General features: G+C 40.2%; 2 protein-coding genes across 8 annotated transcripts; one reads left to right on the plus strand and one right to left on the minus strand.

Annotated features, from left to right (window-relative positions):
- Positions 1-127: 127 nt before the first annotated feature.
- Positions 128-7,609, minus strand: LOC111961929 (very long chain fatty acid elongase 7). 6 transcript variants are annotated; one of them, XM_023984602.2, is made up of 9 exons: positions 7,389-7,609; positions 7,081-7,241; positions 4,081-4,164; positions 3,532-3,722; positions 2,557-2,637; positions 2,320-2,376; positions 2,097-2,202; positions 1,839-1,975; positions 128-1,459 (listed from the first exon to the last, which is right to left on the minus strand). In XM_023984602.2, exons 3-9 carry the CDS (start codon positions 4,142-4,144, stop codon positions 1,115-1,117), a joined length of 981 nt encoding a protein of 326 aa, XP_023840370.1. In that variant the 5' UTR covers positions 4,145-4,164; positions 7,081-7,241; positions 7,389-7,609; the 3' UTR covers positions 128-1,114. The 6 variants fall into 6 exon arrangements, with proteins under 6 accessions (XP_023840370.1, XP_023840368.1, XP_023840373.1 ...); XM_023984600.2 differs by having other exon boundaries at positions 7,032-7,241; positions 7,389-7,608; XM_023984605.1 differs by lacking the exon at positions 7,389-7,609 and having other exon boundaries at positions 7,081-7,255.
- Positions 7,610-13,227: 5,618 nt separating this feature from the next.
- Positions 13,228-17,708, plus strand: ubxn8 (UBX domain protein 8). Of its 2 annotated transcripts, XM_023984607.2 has the most exons (8): positions 13,228-13,436; positions 13,752-13,880; positions 14,905-14,978; positions 15,074-15,196; positions 15,722-15,856; positions 16,544-16,585; positions 16,738-16,812; positions 16,971-17,708. In XM_023984607.2, the coding sequence occupies exons 1-8, from the start codon at positions 13,352-13,354 to the stop codon at positions 17,139-17,141; spliced, it is 834 nt and encodes a 277-aa protein (XP_023840375.1). In that variant the 5' UTR covers positions 13,228-13,351; the 3' UTR covers positions 17,142-17,708. The 2 variants fall into 2 exon arrangements, with proteins under 2 accessions (XP_023840375.1, XP_023840376.1); XM_023984608.2 differs by lacking the exons at positions 13,228-13,436; positions 13,752-13,880 and adding an exon at positions 14,244-14,338.
- The last annotated feature ends 25 nt before the right edge of the window (positions 17,709-17,733 follow it).

A 17,733-nucleotide genomic window follows, 5' to 3' on the forward strand; every position in this document is an offset into this window, starting at 1 on the left:
CCTGCAACAATTTAGGGACACAGTCGAGTCAACTTGCCCGAGATAAGAGAACATTGTGTAGTCTAGTATAGTTCCCTATAAAAACGTAAAGAATAAATGAACTTTCATAAATGACTTGGCCAATATATGTAGGTAAAAATAATTTATTTCAACATAAAAGCAGATTGTTCTTTTGAACAATATTGTAGCGACCTCGTCAAGCGGTTTGGACCTCCTGGCGTGATGGTTAAAGTGTTGGCTTGACAGTCGCGGGACTCGGATTCTAGTCCCGGTCGGTGCCAACCACCCGAATTCGCTACAATATTGAGCAAGTAGCTTAAAAATACACAGTATTTGCTATTGCCTGCAGTAGTAAAATAATCGCTTTCATTCAGACAATATTGTTCTGTTCTCATTCACCATGGGCACAAAGGAAATGCCCATTTTTGGTCAGCTCCTTCAATAACACTAAAAGCCCAGACAGCCTTCACATAGCCTGCTGTACATTTTACCTTGAAACGGCAACATAAAAAAGACAAATGTATATACATTGTGAACATTAAATTAACACAAAAGACATCAAGTACGATCCATTGGCATACTATAAGCAATAAAGCATTTCAGGAAGTGCATTTCYCCTACTACAAACTGACTCATATGAAAAGACTAAAGCTCAAATCAGTGAAATGTATGCCACTAATTCCAGGGCTTCAGGTTCTACCAGAGCAGCTCTAAGAACATTCATATGCTCTGTTTGCGCCAGACATTTCAAGCATAATCACCTCGTTTAAAACAACTCTCAAAAGCCTGTTCCCAGGCACATTATATTACAGCACAAAACCATTTACATTTAACTGAAAAAAATGGTATGCAGTGGTCCCTATAACTACATTTCTGAACAAAAGTCATGCAGTAACTCAACCACCTATAGCCAAACAGAACATGTGATTCTATTCAATAACAGTGATAAGACAAAGTTGTAAGCACACACAAAAAACAACAACAGTTGGAACCAACTAAAACAGGGAATACGCTCTGAAATGGTGGAAGTGTAATAAAAAGGAGACTTGGATGTAAAATACAGCCCGGGAAGTTGGTAATTGAGCTTGTCAACTAAAACATGAGGCTACATCGTTTACTTTTCCTTCTTGTGAATGCCATTGCCATGGTGAAAGCCGTTTGCGACCCTGTTGGTTGTGCCATAGAAGATGCCGTTGGTTGCCTCCTTGGCGACCCCGTTGGAATGGTGAACCCCATTGGCATGGTGAGCACCGTTGCCATTCTGGAGAGCCTTGCTGTTCTGCGCAACCGTGGGCAGCCTCTTTCCCTTTGTGTATGCGTGGTACCAGAAGTTGAGGAAGAGAACCAGGAAGATCAGTCCGTAGAGACCAACAATGTAGAGAAGAACCGGAAACTTATAGGGGCAGTCCTTCATGAAGACGAACTGGCCAATGTGGACAGTCACCATCACAAACTGAACCTAGAGAAAAGGAAACATGATTAAGATATATGGTGACTAAACCACTACAATGCAGATGTACAGGTCTTAAAAAGAGGCAGCATTGAGGAAACCATTTTACTTAAAGTAAAAATGTGGATGCTTCATCCAGCTTTGTTTCTTAAATTGTTTATRCTCAGTGCTTGAGCTCACCACAGCAGAGTACCAGCACCTCAAATGTTCTACTGCTTGAGCTTCTGTTCCTCTTCTAGAATATTAGCTCAAACAAACGGTACTACTGTGGAGCTCCTGCATTTGACTATAAAACAGTACCGGCACTCATTCTATTTCAGTCTAAGTCATGCACTTGTCCTCAATACAATTAATGAACACAGGGCACACTATACAAGTATTAGCATACCAACTGGATAGTGGTCATGTATTTCTTCCACCACAGGTACTTCTGATAGGCAGGCCCCATAGCACACACAGCATAGTAGGAGTACATGAGGACGTGGACACCGCAGTTCAACATGGCATGGAAGGTTCCCATACCACCTGGTTAAAAATAAAAATAAAATCATTTTATGATTTCAAAAATGGCAACAGATGGCATTGCATAATGTTAGGTCATTACCAACTCAGATTCACAAGTTCCATTTCAAGTCTCTTACTCTACCTGCTGAAAACTTGACTCCAAACCACCAAGTGAAGGGCATGATAGAGTGATGAAAGACATGAAGGAATGTCACCTGGCTGGTCTTTTTGCGGAGGACGAAGAAGATCTGACAAGAAAATAACAATAACAATGTCTTTCATATAGTTGTGTAGTAATAGCTGGTTTAATTCATAAAAATGTTCTACTTGACTACAGTTGTACAACTAAACAGGATAGTACTTACTGTGTCCAACATTTCAATAAACTTTGAGAAGTAGTAGAGCCAGCAGGTCCATGCCATCTGAGGGGGCAACAGTCAAACATTAGCCTCCGGGGGMAACAGTCAAACATTAGCCTCCGGGGGTAACAGTCAAACATTAGCCTCCGGGGGGTAACAGTCAAACAATGCCACCGAATTCAGAGATACAGGACTATTAATATTCAAAGAGTATTTCGCTAGTGCAATGTGAAAGTAGCTTACCCGGACAGCCAGAGGATTGCTGGAGTAGTCAACAAGGTCACAACGGTAGGAGTAACCATTGGCCCAACCGGACATCAGATACTAACAAACAAGGTAATGTTAGTCAAAATTGAAAAAAAACATGAGAAAAAAAAAGACATCCCACTTTACAAAGCACCTCATGTAAAAGTCACACCTGTGTTATTGCAAGTAACTACCAGCAGATGGCAGCATAGTAGTAAAAATAAAACCATTATATTTCTCAAAGGCCCAGTGCAGTCAAAAATGTGTGTGTATGCATCTCACCACACAGTAGGCAGGTTTCCATTGACCCAGGTTTATTCGCAAACAAATAATTGTAACGGAAAATATAGGAGACATTTTCTTAAGGGTGACAACACTCATCCGTTCGACAGGGGTGCATTGTGTTGTGTGACAAAACTGCACATTTTAGAGCTGCCTTTTATTGTCTCCAGCAAAAAGTGCACCTGTGTAATGATAATGCAATTTAATCAGCTTCTTGATGTGTCACACCTGTCAGGTGGATGATTATCTTGGCAAAGTAGAAATGTTCACTAACAGGGAAGTAAACAGGGAAGTGGCCCAGCGTCGTCCGGGTTTGGCCGTCATTGTAAATACGAATTTGTTCTTAACTGACGTGCCTAGTTAAATAAAAGGTTAAATAAATAAACATATTTAAAATAAAAAAACTCAGCTCATGGGACCAACACTATCTGTTGCGTTTATATTTTTGTTTAGTATAGTTAATAGACCGTTAAAGAGTTCTGGCAATAACAGTTTTCAGTTTCAAGCTCTCTACTCAGAATTCTAGAGAAATATCTCTTTGCTGTTTGCTTTAAATAAAAATACAAAATAAATCACAGTAAGGTACTTAATTGTTACCCAGAAAATTATTTGATTTTGAAATAAAAACAGCTGCATTGCACTTTTAAGTTTAAAGTTATGGTGGCCAGTCGATTTCTGAAGTGCACCCACCTCATAGATCATGTAGATGGAGAAGCCCACTATACTGAAATTGTAGACGACCATGGCATTTTTGAGGTCAAAGGGTTTGCGGTTCTCCATCAGCCGAGGGCCCAGCGTCGTGACAAAGTAGATGTAGGCGATTACGATGAGAGTCTGGGCCATCGGCGATGCCATTAGGGGCCAGTCCTCTGTCCTGGGATCTGAGTGGACAAAAAAAAACATTATTCCTGAGTGTAACGTGACAAGCCAGGGATCCTGTTCAAATAGTTCAAGTAATCACTAATCTGACATAACAGGACAGGTGTAATGTAATGAGCCCTTGTGGACACCCATCCAATTGTGTTAGAGTATTATTCTCTGTAGTAAGTCAATGCCTCAAGGAAGGGCAGGAAAGAGTTAGAATGGATGGAGATAATGTTTTTAAACAACTTAATTTCCACAGTCTTAGGTATCCCTAATATACACTATACAGAAATTAAGACCTGAACTGATAATTGAATCAACTTTCTACATCAATAAATATTTGCATAACGTCGTTTCGAAATTACAACAACTTACCAGCCAGTTTAAGCCATTCATCATAGAGCAAGACTACTCTGGAGGACAGCGAGTCAAAAGCCATTACTGTTCTTGTTGCACCTCCTATAAAATAAATGGGATACAATTCAGAAGTGCAATCGTATAATTCAGAGCCCCATATCAGTTCACAGAATAGGTTTTTACAGCAAAGTAACATGCACAATTGAAATACAATTGAAATACAATGCAAGCTTTTTAAAGTAGTGCAGTAGGGGAAACTGTGCCACTGTCTGCCCCACAGACAGTATTGTTTTGTTGACGAAGCGAGGTTTGGAGCGTCGCTCAACGACATAGATTTTTTTTTAAAGGCAGTACGTATTGCTGTTCTATTGCGCATCCAATGACGTCCGAGAGGGGAAAAAACTTCACATTCCAGTTTTTTATTAWTTTTTTTTCAGTAAAAAGTTAGATTACCCTTAGCAAAAAAAAAAGACTGCAGTAGAGACTGTGGTAATTTGGGTGCATCAATTGCATAATAGCATCAGTTGCAAAATTACTCCAGTCAATTTTTTGTTTTGGACACAGTAATTGCAGATTTTTCAAATTTAACTAGGCAAGTCAGTTTAGAACCAATTCTTATTTACACTGACGGCCTACCCCAGCCAACGCTGGGCCAATTGTGCGCCACCCTATGGGACTCTCAATCACAGCCAGATGTGATGAAGCCTGGATTTTAACCAGGTACTGCAGTGACGCCTCCTGCACTGAGATGCAGTGTCTTCGACCACTGCGCCACTCGGGAGCCCAAAATACTTACATTATATCTTTGAAACAAGGTGGATGGGTCAAATTCCAATCCTAGACATTCTCCTAAGGCTCTCAAACTCATCCTCAGCTAGCTCCACTGCGTTCTCATTGTTGCCCCTCTGATCAGTGACTGATTTAGATCTGGGACACCAGGTGGGTGCAATTAATTATCAGGTAGAACATAAAGCTGTCAGGATCCGGACCTTGTAGGGTAAGCATTAAATACACCTGCCCTATGGTTTACCCAATTAGGCTACAAGTCAGTTGTATTGAGCTTTACAAGTGGGACAATAGAAACATGTGATCATAACAAAGAATGTAATAGCTACAAAAGTTATCAGTGAAGCATATACTGTTAATCAGCATTGCCATTACACACTCCAAATAACATTGAAGTTTACCTTTAAAATGACTCTACACATCTACCCAGACAACCAAAGAATGAAATCTATGCCTGGGCCCAAACTCAGAATGCCCGTAACGTTTACACAAGGTTGGTCCATCATCATAACCCAGCCTGGTCTCAGAGCATTTCGTATTATTCTGTATGTAAGTCCGTAACATTCCATTTAGTATGATATGTTAGGTATGCTTACATAGATGTTACTTAAGGCACAAAGGAAAGGAGGGTGGATGGATGGGCATCAGTTGAGGCTGCTTAGGGAGGATGGCTCATAATGTCTGGAAGGGAGTCAACGGAATGATATCAAATACATGTTTTCCATGTGGTTGATATCACTCTAGACATTATTATGAGCCGTCCTCCCCTTAGCAGCCTCCACTGGTGGGCATATACCACAAACGTCTAGCAAAAGATTGCGAGGTCAAATTTCATCACGGACAACTTCAGCATTTTATCAACTTTCTAACTACTTATCATGTTAACTAGTGTAACAGTATAACTTTAGACCGTCCCCTCGCCCCGACACGGGCGCGAACCAGGGACCCTCTGCACACAACAACTGACACCCACGAAGCGTCGTTACCCATCGCTCCACAAAAGCCGCAGCCCTTGCAGAGCAAGGGGAAACCCTACTTAAGTCTCAGAGCAAGTGACGTAACTGATTGAAATGCTAGTAGCGCGTACCCGCTAACTAGCTAGCCATTTCACATCCGTTACACTAGCCCTTCCCCTAACCGTGTAACCTAACCTTAAGCCCAAGCTTCGCTCACGCCCGCCGGCCACAGAGCTAGAATTTGTAACATAATACGAAGGAAGGCACGAGGGGGTGTGGTATATGGGCAATATACCACAGCTAAGGGCTGTTCTTAAGCACAACGCAATGCGGAGTGCCTGGATACAGACATTAGCCGTGGTATATTAGCCAAACACCAAAAATCCCGAGGTGCCTTATTGCTATTATATACTGGTTAACGTAATTAAAACTGTAAAAAGAATTTGTCATACACGTGGTATATGGTCTGATATACCATGGCTTTTAGCCTATCAGCACTCAAACCACCCAGTTTATAATTAGTAATATATCATACAAAATGGATGGACATCCACAAATTATATACCATACGAATCTTTAAAATATATTACTACATGAGGTTGCTCAGATTTACGTACAGAATAATACGAAATGCTCTGAGACCAGGTTGCATAACCACCACAATGCAATACTCTAGTCTGGGAATGTGTCTATTTGTTTAAAGAGGGTTCTCCATTACAAGCAGGTTATGTTTACGTTGAACACGAAATACCACGCCGTCGGGGGAAATCTCAGAAACACACCGGCTCTCCGTTATTAGGCTAATCAAAATATATACGTTTGGGTTAATTACTTCAAATGTCAAAAAGTTAGACTAAACCACAACGTTTTTCTGGAGAAGTGGAAGAATTAAGGTTCAATTAGTCTAATATTTCACTAACCTAAAATTTAACGCGCAAGTAGCCTAGTGGTTAGAGTGTTGGGACAGTAATTGAAAGGTTGCTAGATCGAATCCCCGAGTTGACAAGGTAAAAATCTGTCGTTCTGCCCCTGAACAAGGTAGTTAAGCCACTGTTCCTAGGCAGTCATTTTAAATAAGAATTTGTTCTTAACTGACTTGCCTAGTTAACATAAATATTTAGGCCTACCTCATTGTACTGGAACTTCAAAAAGTTATGAACTGGAAAGTGAATCGCCTAAAATTAGGCAAAACTCAACGATGAAGATAAATGAGTGKGACCCAATAACCTGTTTGACGACGATGGCGTTTCCCTTTCCTCTTCTATCTGGTACACACCTGTCGCTGCCCGGTCTGGCTCGAATGACTCGCCTGTTGGTGATGCACCATACTTATCCACCCACTGCAGATGTCTCCTCCCACATGTTGGCAGAGCGGGGCTCCGAACGAAACTTCTCCAACAATGCCCGAAACTATGCCACTTCGCTGATTGGTGCTTTCTGTTTGACGAAGTTCCAAGCCAATCCCATAGTGAGCAATTGAGAATTAATGAAACATTATATGCAGTGTGTAAATACGTCACATTTTATTTGTCACATGCACAAATTACAAACAGGTGTAGACTTTACAGTGAAATGCTTACTTACTATGTACGATTGTTGGGAAATGGCTCGTAACACAAACTAARGATGCTATATACTGGAGTAGCGGTACTACTTCACTGACTTTATTGTCCTCATGAGGAAATGTTGTTACAGTGTCATGTACACGTTTAAAGTGGCGTTTAAATACAAGACAAATTGGCAATACAACTTTCATAACAGTTACATACCCATAAAACGAGACTAGCCTGCTGGCCTTACTGAGTCGATAGGAACATTAGCCCGAGCTATTTATGAGGGATATCACACCTGGCACAAATTGGATAATTCTGTTTTTCTTGCCGAGGTGTACCTTATACCTGCGCACAAAGGGGAGTAGTTCAAAGTCCGGTTACAGGGGGTGGCTTGGGTCCAAAATGATTTTGAGAGCCTTGCAGAGGGCCCTGACCTTAAAGATCTCATCCAGGCCTGTCTGTTTGACTCCAAGTACCTTGCTTGCTGTGGTGATAATCCTTCTCAGCATATTTCTCTGGCTGACAGTGTCATTGCCAAACCAACAAACAATACAAAAAGTTAAAATACTCTCAGTGAAAGATTTGTAAAACAGAGTCAGTATAGTACAATTAACATTAAAAGATCCCAGCTTTTTGAGAAAGTACAGTCTCTGTTGACTCTTTTTGTAGATCAGGTCTGTACATTTACTCCACTGAAGCTTATTGTCCAAGACGACACACATATATTTGTATTCCTCTACAATCTATGGAGTCAATGTGCACCGGTACGAGGTAGTWGAGATATTATGTAGATCTAGGTATGGGTAAAAGTAACAATCAGAATACATAAACACTGTGTGTGGGGGTAGAGTTGTAACAGAATGTCTTTAGGGACAACAAAATTATTAGGAAGATATATAAGCATCAACAATATCCATGCATCATCAATACCCTGTCAATTGACTTAGAAAATGATTTATATTACCATCATCCTCAATTGATTTAGAAAATGATACAGAAAGTTAGTGTATCAGCATCATCGATATCAATAAACATAATCACCAAATAGCGATATAAAAAGTAACTATATTTAACCAGGTAGCCTAGGCAAGTCAGTTAAGAACAAATTCTTATTTACAATGACGGCCTACCGGGTGCCTTGTTCAGGGGAGAAACGACAGATTTTTACCTTGTCAGCTCGGGGATTCAATCCAGCAAGTTTTCAGTTACTGGCCCAACGCTCTAACCACTAGGCTACCTGCCGTCCCTACACTCTAACCACTAGGCTACCTGCCGCCCCAATAAACACAATAGCTCTATGCATAACTACTTCAAAATAAAGTAAATAAAGAAAAAAATACTATTCTGTGAATCTGTAGTTATCAAGTCATAGTTTTTATTCTCTGTAGTAAGGGAATCCAGTTCCTCACATGAAGTAGGCTAAACGTTCAGGTTCAATACCATGCTTTGCACAAATACTAAAATAACAAGTACATGTTTGGGGGAGTGTTGTCAAACTTGGGGTGTAAAGTTGTTGCAGGAATGTCAAACAAAGATCTCATAGTAGCCTAAACTAATAATTGAAAACATACTTAGAGCAAAACTGAGAAGGGATACATGCATATTATGCAGCACAATGCCCTCAATGCTGTAGGACATTTCACTCCAAAACCAAAGTTTGTCAGATGTTTTCAGGGAGTACACATACACAAGCATTCATGAGAGTACATATACAGTCATATGTAAAATAACACACGGCATATAGGGAGAAGACATTCAATCACATGTAATTTACTTCCAAAGTATCAAGTCCTAACACAGATAGATGACTGGGTTAAAGCCAACCTCATTATGAGAAATTAAGGGAATGTTAAGAAAATGTAAAGCAAATATACATACACCGAAAGGGATTATTATAATATTTTTTAACCATAATTATACTAAAACAAATTTATAATTTATGTTTCAATATACCTTGAATCAGAAACATTCACAATGGAAATAAACAACAGTATCCTCATGGCAAAGTTATGCGTGTTCAGTGTGTCAAGCAGAGGAATAGTAACAAGTAACCTGATAGGTATCTTATCTCACTAATCGTGTACAACTTCCTTCTTCATTCTTTACCTCTGACTTCATCATTCCTCCCTTCACGTCTGGGAGTGTCAACATTACAACAAATAATTGCATAAGGAATAAGCCAAGTAACCAGGAACTATCAATCATTGTCAAAATGGTTTCTTACTGTTCGATCTTAATTGCTAGACTTAAAAAGTACCACAAAGTGTCCTAAGCTATAATCGTATTTTAAAGACACACTGAAACACCCCCTCCGGCTATTTTGTTTTACTTTTCCAGTTGGAAAAACAATATCCCAAGTATAAATGCAGTAATGTTGCCATAAGGCCTCCCCTGTCCCCCTTGCTTGAGGAACAATAGAGGTCAAAAGAGGTAAGGCCCACCCCCCTTCTTGTTCCARGTCATACCTGGACCACCTATTGAGATGTGCCTTTTTGTTAAGTAAATCAGGTAATAAATGAGATGAAAAGGAGACTGGAATGCATCTTTAAAGGGAATGATGATTCGTCAAAAGTATCTGAATAATAATATATGCATCAAATCAGATTGGTCACAAACACGTGTTCAGCAGATGTTATTGCWGGTAGAGATAAATGCATGGAACAGTTTCAATGGCATATTTGGCTCAGTGGCAACTAGGGTAGATGGCAGTGCCACACCCTATAACTCAACTCTCACCTAACAAGCTCTTCTGGGTTACACTGACAACCAGGCAGTGTGATGGGGAGCTACTAGTCTACCGACTAACTGTATGTAAATTCATAACATACCTATGAGATGTCCTAAACAACACCATGTCCACTTCCTGGACAGTCGGTAATAAATCTCATTTGTAGGAAGTCATCTCTGCTTGTGTTGAATGACATTTATTATTGGTAACAAATAAAAAATGGACAATGTGAAATGGAATGTTCTCACTAAAGCCGCTAGATCAAAATATAAAATGCWAAACTTATCAAAAGCACAATATGCTGAACAATACTCAACAGACACCACAATATTGTAGTTTGACATGAATACTTAGTATCTCATAATCAATATACTGTATCTATATGTTACACAAGGTTTACACAAAAACGTGTTTAACTTTCATACATTTTGGGGGGGTAAGTATGTCATGAATTCAGATAAAGCTCTGCAGTCAGCATGCTCTCTATTCTGAGGTTTGGTCGGTCAGGTGACCTCTAGCTCATTGTTGCTAGGAAGTCAGTCTCCAGGGAGACAAAGGCCTTTCAGCGCTGTGGCCTGGTCACTGCTCAAAGGCCTTTCTCTGACTTAGATAGACATGTCCTGCCAGTGGGAGTTCAAGATAGAGGCACTTGGAGATATTCTCACTCACACACACTCTCCCTGGTCACATTTTGTTATATTGTTCTTYTTCACCATTACACTTTCAGTGATTTATTCACAGATTAGACGAAGTACGATGACTAACAACTCCAGTTTTGCTGTATTAGCTTGCTCGGGAAGTTGTAGCAAGGCTGTTACTCCAGGTTTCTTTCAAAACACASGGACAAACATAACATGTCACTGAAGATCCAGTACCATTCCTATCATCTCTTTTCTAAAACAAACATTGACTGTTCTTCTTTACAGATATAAATTGTGTCAAACAAACTGTTCTTGCTCATATCAGTTATTTCATTAAAGCTCGTGTTGGCCTCTTTGCCTTCGTCAGAGGAAAGAACATCTGACGAAGGCCAAGAMGCTGACACATGAGCTTTAAGAAAATAAGTGATAGGAGCAAGAGCAGTGTGCGGGTTTCTCTGTGAAGTTATTACATTATTCCTACTCACCTGCAATGAGAACTCGGATAAAGGGGTACCCCAGGGTTTGATTCTGGAGCCACTATTGTTTACACTGTATATACACAATTTGAAATACTGTGAAAAAATGTTTATGAATGTTTATGCTGATGATACAGTATTGTACTCTGTAAACCAAGCCTTTTCACATTTGACGTCTGATTTCCAAGRGCTACAGAAGTCACTCTTGGACCTTAAGTTTGTACTTAATGCAACAACAAAAAAATCCATGCTATTATCTAGGTCCCATAAATGACTTACTGTTTGGGGTTTAGGCTGGGTTTCTGTATAGCACTTTGACATCTGCTGGTGTAAAAAGGGCTTCATAAATACATTTGATTGACATTACTAGCCTGAACAGAACACACATTGAACGAGTTCCCTCTTATGAATATCTTGGTAACTGGCTAAATAATAAGTTGGCATTTTAATAACACATGTTACTGAGCTGGTAAAGAAGTTGAAGATCAAAGTTGTATTATTTTACAGAAATAGAGCATGTCTATCTTTTGATAATAGAAAGGAAGGTGTCCAGGCCATTTTTATGCCTGTTTTAGATTAGAGGGATATCATCTCCATGCAAGCAGCTGCTTCCACACTTTGACCACTAGATGCTGTTTTACATTGTGCCCTTAGATTCATTACTGGTGGTTATTTTAGAACCCACCCACCTGTCTGTAAAGCAGCATTCCCTTCTGTTTATTTACAAAGCGCTCCTGCAGAAACTTCCGATGTCTCTGACAACACTGGTCAAGGACACAAAGATAGAATACAGTACAAGAGCACAAGATTGGATYGTGCTAGAGGTTCCAAGGGTGGCATCTGATTTAGGGAGAGACTCCTTTTAGTTTTTATGCTCCACAGATGTGGAGTATGTTGCAAAGGASGRTCAGGCTTGAATGCCTGGCTCACTTTCYGGAATTTACAGTTATGTGGGGGATGCTCCATGTAAAGATTGGGTTGATTTGTTTAGGATCATGTTTTGTAATTTAGTATTTTATTGATATTTTTATTGTGCTGGGCTCATTTGAAAAAGAGAATTGGTCTCAATATGAACATTAATTAACCTAAATAATTCCCCCCTCTGCTGTGAACAGCATATGATAACTATAACTTCATATTTTAGCTGAGCTTTGATTCATGTAATGGGATTGACAGTTTCCCATTCCCTTCACTTTCTCTGTCTTATTTCCTTTGTCCTGTTGTCTGTATGTGGTGTCTTGAATGACACAGGTGGCACATCATGTTTGACATTTTCTGAGAAAGAAAATGTGTGATAGGTGGCATGAAATATATAGGGGTAATAATCAGARGACAAAAGAGACCACTGCATAACAGTCAGAAGTGGGCTGTTCCTTATATGCTTCCATCAATCAACTAAATATGGTTTAAAAATACAGTTAAGACCATATGTTTATGATCAGTTTAAGACGTTTTATCCTGACCCTATATAACCTGTACTTATATTATGTACTTATATTGACCAGCAGGGGTCCCTAATCACACGTTTGCGAAATTGACAAAGATTCTTTATAACTAACCCAAGACAGACCAGAGCCTGTTGTTTCCAATGGGCACAAACGAACAGAATGAGTAGAACAAGCAAGGAGGTGAGCAGAGCCAAGCACGAGCTAGTGAAATCCTATTGGCGCGATCTAGTATATTTATTTGCATATTTCCGTTAGGGAACGCCTACTCTGTAGTGCGCGTGTGCAATAACTCAATTCGCCCATGCACTCCTAAACAACGCCATAACAAACAAAACAAACTTTTGCAAAGGGTAAAGGATACAAAACGCAGTCCACTCTGTTAGATACTAGTTTTGGAAACAGAAAACTGTATGGAGATCAAATGTTTAATCGACGCGAAAATTAGGAGAACGTCGGCCAAAATCCATCTCGCTCCATCTTCTCCCACTGCCGGCTAATGTACTTCCTCTCATCACCATATTTGGCAGTGAGTGGGAAACGCCAACCGGATGCTTCACATTTATACATCCAGTGAAATATCTGGCTCATGGTTCTAGCTGTGGTTGAGATATTTACCGCGGAAGAATATTTTAAGAAAAAATATATAAAATTAAAAGACAAACGCAGTAGAAACGGGATAGCTTGGAGAACGATATTATAAAATGTCTTCGTCAAAGACATCTTGGCTTTTGGGGACCTTGTTAATATCAATACTTTGTTTTGTTTCTTGGAAACATTCAATAATCGGTAAGTTAATTTTTTTTACTCTTGCAAGTGTTGGTTAAGCTATGTGCAAGGAGCCCATTGGCTAGTTTTGCAACAAGGGGGAGAGGGATTCTAATTTGTTTGGGGATAAGTAGGTAGTTGAATTGTCATGGTGTTGTCCTTTTATTGTTGTCCTTTATTGTGACATTACTGTCCTAACGTTTGTTTGTACACACAATACTGAACTGATTATTGAATTGATTACTAATATCCACTATCCATTTGAGAAGGTGACGTGTGAGTGTACATTATCTATGTAAGTTATTAATTMCTTATGTCTATTAATCTCCATTTTAGATGTGAGAGGTGCCTTTCTATTGGTGGGGCGAGGTCTGTTGCTGTTGGGCCTGTCTACCTTGATGGTGTCATATTTTTATCCACGCCTGAGGTCTTTGTTCTCTTCCAACACCCGATCAACATCTGAATGTAGGTGACTGTCTATCAAACAGGCAATCCCAATATTACTCATTCAAATCATGCATTCCATTTTGTATAACAGTAGTCGCCAACCCTAGGCCTTTGTTACAGCAGAGTTAGCATTCCAAAACCATTCTTATCCATAGAGTTTTTAGCGGTTAGGTTCACCCACAGTTGCCTGCATGTGAACTACAATTCCGACGCRGTGTTAACGTTTAGAAACTTCAAACCAGTTGTTCGAAACATGCTGATATGCCCCTTTTCATTTCAACAATAAATCATTTTTCAAAAAATATACCTACTGTAGCAGTTTTGCACAGACTTGTGCGCCATTTTAAGAACGACACTTCCTCCCAAGTTACATACAGGTGTTTGGAGTACGCTAGATAGCCAATTAGCTCAGGTGGCTTTCTGTCTGTCTACCACAAACAAGCGATGAGACATGGTCGTATGGGAACTATATAAAGGTGTGTAGTAATATTTTATTTTAACCTTTTATACGTTCCTTATGTTTCCAAAACCGTACCGCAAGCGATTGCTTTTAATGTTCAGAACGAGCGTTGGAGACGTTGATTAACAAAACTCCCCCCACCCAAAAGATGCTACTGTCAATAGGCGTTAAAGCATTTAGCGTCTATGAATGGGTTACAGCAGCGCCAGGTCACCAACACACCTGATTTAATTAATCTAGGCCATTAGTTGATTAGCCTAATTAGGTGTTTCAGTACTGGTGTAACCGATGTGAAATGGCTAGCTAGTTAGCGGTGGTGCGCGCTAATAACGGTTCAATCGGTGACGTCACTCGCTCTGAGGCCTTGAAGTAGTTGTTCCCCTTGCGCTGCAAGGGCTGCGGCTTTTGTGAAGCGATGGGTAACTGTTGTCTGTGTGCAGAGGGTCCCTGGTTCGAGCGAGGGGAACGGAAGCAAAACTGTTACACTGGCCACTGTTTTTCAACTTCTGATACCAGGCCAACGATTTCTTCTGAAAATTGTGAACCAGTTGATGGTTGAATGAAACTATGCACTTCTTCCAGATTCTGAAGATGAGGAGGCAAAACAAAGACAAAAGCAGGCAAGGGAGGAGCTGCAGGAGAAACACAGTGAGAAGGTAATATGGCCTTTCAGCAAAAAACTAAACAGCACTGCTCTTTTTTTTAACAGAGTAGGCTAATACTTTCCTGTGTGTGTGTTTTTCTCTTTCAGGCCTTCTCTTATCAGGAGTCAGTGCTGAGGCCTCGTCAGGAGTCTTCTATGAGGAAGAAAGAAGAGCGATTCTACCGCATGACGGGAGAGGCCTGGAAGCTGACTGACGGAGAACAACTTGGGGTGAGAATAACTTCAGATACCACCCATAGAATTGTATAAAACAAACCACATAACTTAGTTGCTGGGTGACTGGATTCTCTGAACACTTCGTTCCGACAGCTAAACAACCGTACCTTTTGCGCATGTACTACTTTATGAGTTGCAAAATAAGTTGTAGGTTGTTATTTACGGTTAAAACGTAGATTGTTTTGCCCCAGTGCAATATGTAGACTAGGTTGTCATGTAGGCTAAATGTGTTTGGTTTCACGCCAAAAWTTGAATTTAAAAAAAGGATCTATTTCAATGGGCCAGGTAAATCTACATATTAATGAATAAAACATGATAAGAATTGATATTGTACACTGTTTCAAATTTGCTTGGACCAAATGAACAGTGTGCTTAGCCAATGGAATGCAGTACTTGCTTTCTCCCACTGGGGAGAACAATTCTACACACCTCTTACATTTTTAGGCCTTTTGATACTTCTATGGACAAGATCCTCAGTGAGGTGTGCCAACTGTAAATGTGTTATTTATGTGGCTACAGGAAGGAGAATCGTTATGGCAGAGAGCCCAGGAGGATGTTGATGGGACACCCAATCAGGAGGCAGTAAGAAGGAGGAAACTGCCAGAGAGTGCCACCAGACTCCACCCCAAACTTGAGGTCCCTCCCCAAAAAAGGGTGTGTATACTGAATGCCTCTATTCAGGAAAGGATGTTAAGATGCTAATGGGAAGGATATCTTTAACAWTTTAAATCCAAGGACCTGAAAATGGTTTTATTCCAGGGTTAGTGCTATTCAGAATTGGGACYTCCCTACCCTAAACCATAACCATTTTAAATGTCAACTTCAATGAGGTAAAATCAGTTGCAACGTCCCAAGGATTCCAGATAGCACCAACCTTTATTCCATGTCAGGTTAGTCCCGCTTGAGGGTCCCTCCTATAGTTTATTATTTCACTAAAGCAGAGGGAGTCATTGTTCTGTGTTTAGGCCGTGATTCAATCCGATCACGCTTTGTCAGCTATGCACCTTTTTTAAAGACGTTCAGAGACCGCACAGTAGGGAAAGGGGGATACCTAGTCAGTCGTACAACTGAATGCCTTCAACTGAGAGGTGCGGGGGCTGCCTTAATCGACATCCACGTCTTTGGCGCCCGGGGAACAGTGTGTAAACTGACTTGCTCAGTGGCAGAATGACAGATTTTAACACTGTCAGCTTGGGGATTCGATCCAGCCACCTTTCAGTAACGCTGCATATCTCGGCTCAATCAGAAAATACCTTTGAAATGGCGCAGTCGACAAAGCACAATGGGTTTGAATCCAGGCCTAACACCTCAATGGTTTATGTGCTCTTCTGGTTTGAAAAGGTGGTCGTTTTACCTGAGGAGCCAGCAGAGGATGCTGAAGGGGTATGTATTAGACACTTTTGTCCCATGGAGTGTTTGCTCTTACATCTGTTATGCTATGGAATTTGAAGACACATTTACACTCTAATCAATGTAAACTATTCATGATTGGCAAAAGGTGGTCAGTGTGAGTACGGCAAGGTTTCTCTTGATAGGTTGTACGGGTGGCTTTGAGATGCCCAAGTGGAAGAACAATTCACAGAAGATTCCTGAAATCCGACAGCTCCTCGGTGAGAAAAGGAGTTTCCCCCCCTTTATGTATTCATCTCATACTCAAACTTTTATAACATGGTCTCATAATCCTATTCAATAAAATAGTTAAGTTTAACATCCCAAAAGATGCTTATGAAGATTGTACTGTTTTGATTTGAAAACCCTTGTTCTGTAGGTTCTTTTGGACTGGTTGCTGAAAACAGGATATCACCCTGCAATCTACACATTATGCACCACCTACCCCAGACAACCCTTGGTCATTGGGAAAGACATAAGCATGGGGGATGCAGGCATTTTAACACACACAGTATTAAATGTGGAAGTGAAAGATCCCTCCACGACTTAAGGAAAAAGCATCAGTTCCATGCCATTTGAAAATAAAAATATGGGCAACTGGATCATAGGTGTCAGAACAGCAAATCCTTCACAACTCTTTCAGACAAGGGAACAAAGCTATAAACTATGTCCATATTGCATGGATTTTCTTAATGTCAGAACCAAGTATACAACCAGTGTACTCCTTTCATGTTCAGTTGTATGAATTACTGTTTCCCAAATTATATTGCTACACAAACATGTGGACAATGTCGAGTTCTGGTGATGTTATAAATTGTTGGGTTGTAATTTGAAATACTTGCTATACCAGAAGTTAATGGTTATTTAGGAGGAATGTATATGGTGGGGTCAATGGAGGTTGTTTAAGAGCCAGGAATGTTACTAAGGGGAAAGGCAGTCACATGGTTGTGGAATTGGAGCAGAGGTCAGGTCACATGAAGGAACAGTATTACCAACATCAACTTCCTGCCTAGCAACAAAGATGTTGAGGAAAGGAGACTGCCTAAAGGGGATATAAATACTTGGGTGTTAACATGCATTTTTTTCAGCCATTGTGTGAATAAACTTGGTTCGAGTTTTTCCTAGTCTGTTTTTACTCATTT

Source organism: Salvelinus sp. IW2-2015, linkage group LG4q.1:29 (assembly GCF_002910315.2).
Source record: "Salvelinus sp. IW2-2015 linkage group LG4q.1:29, ASM291031v2, whole genome shotgun sequence".
Taxonomy (NCBI): domain Eukaryota; kingdom Metazoa; phylum Chordata; class Actinopteri; order Salmoniformes; family Salmonidae; genus Salvelinus; species Salvelinus sp. IW2-2015.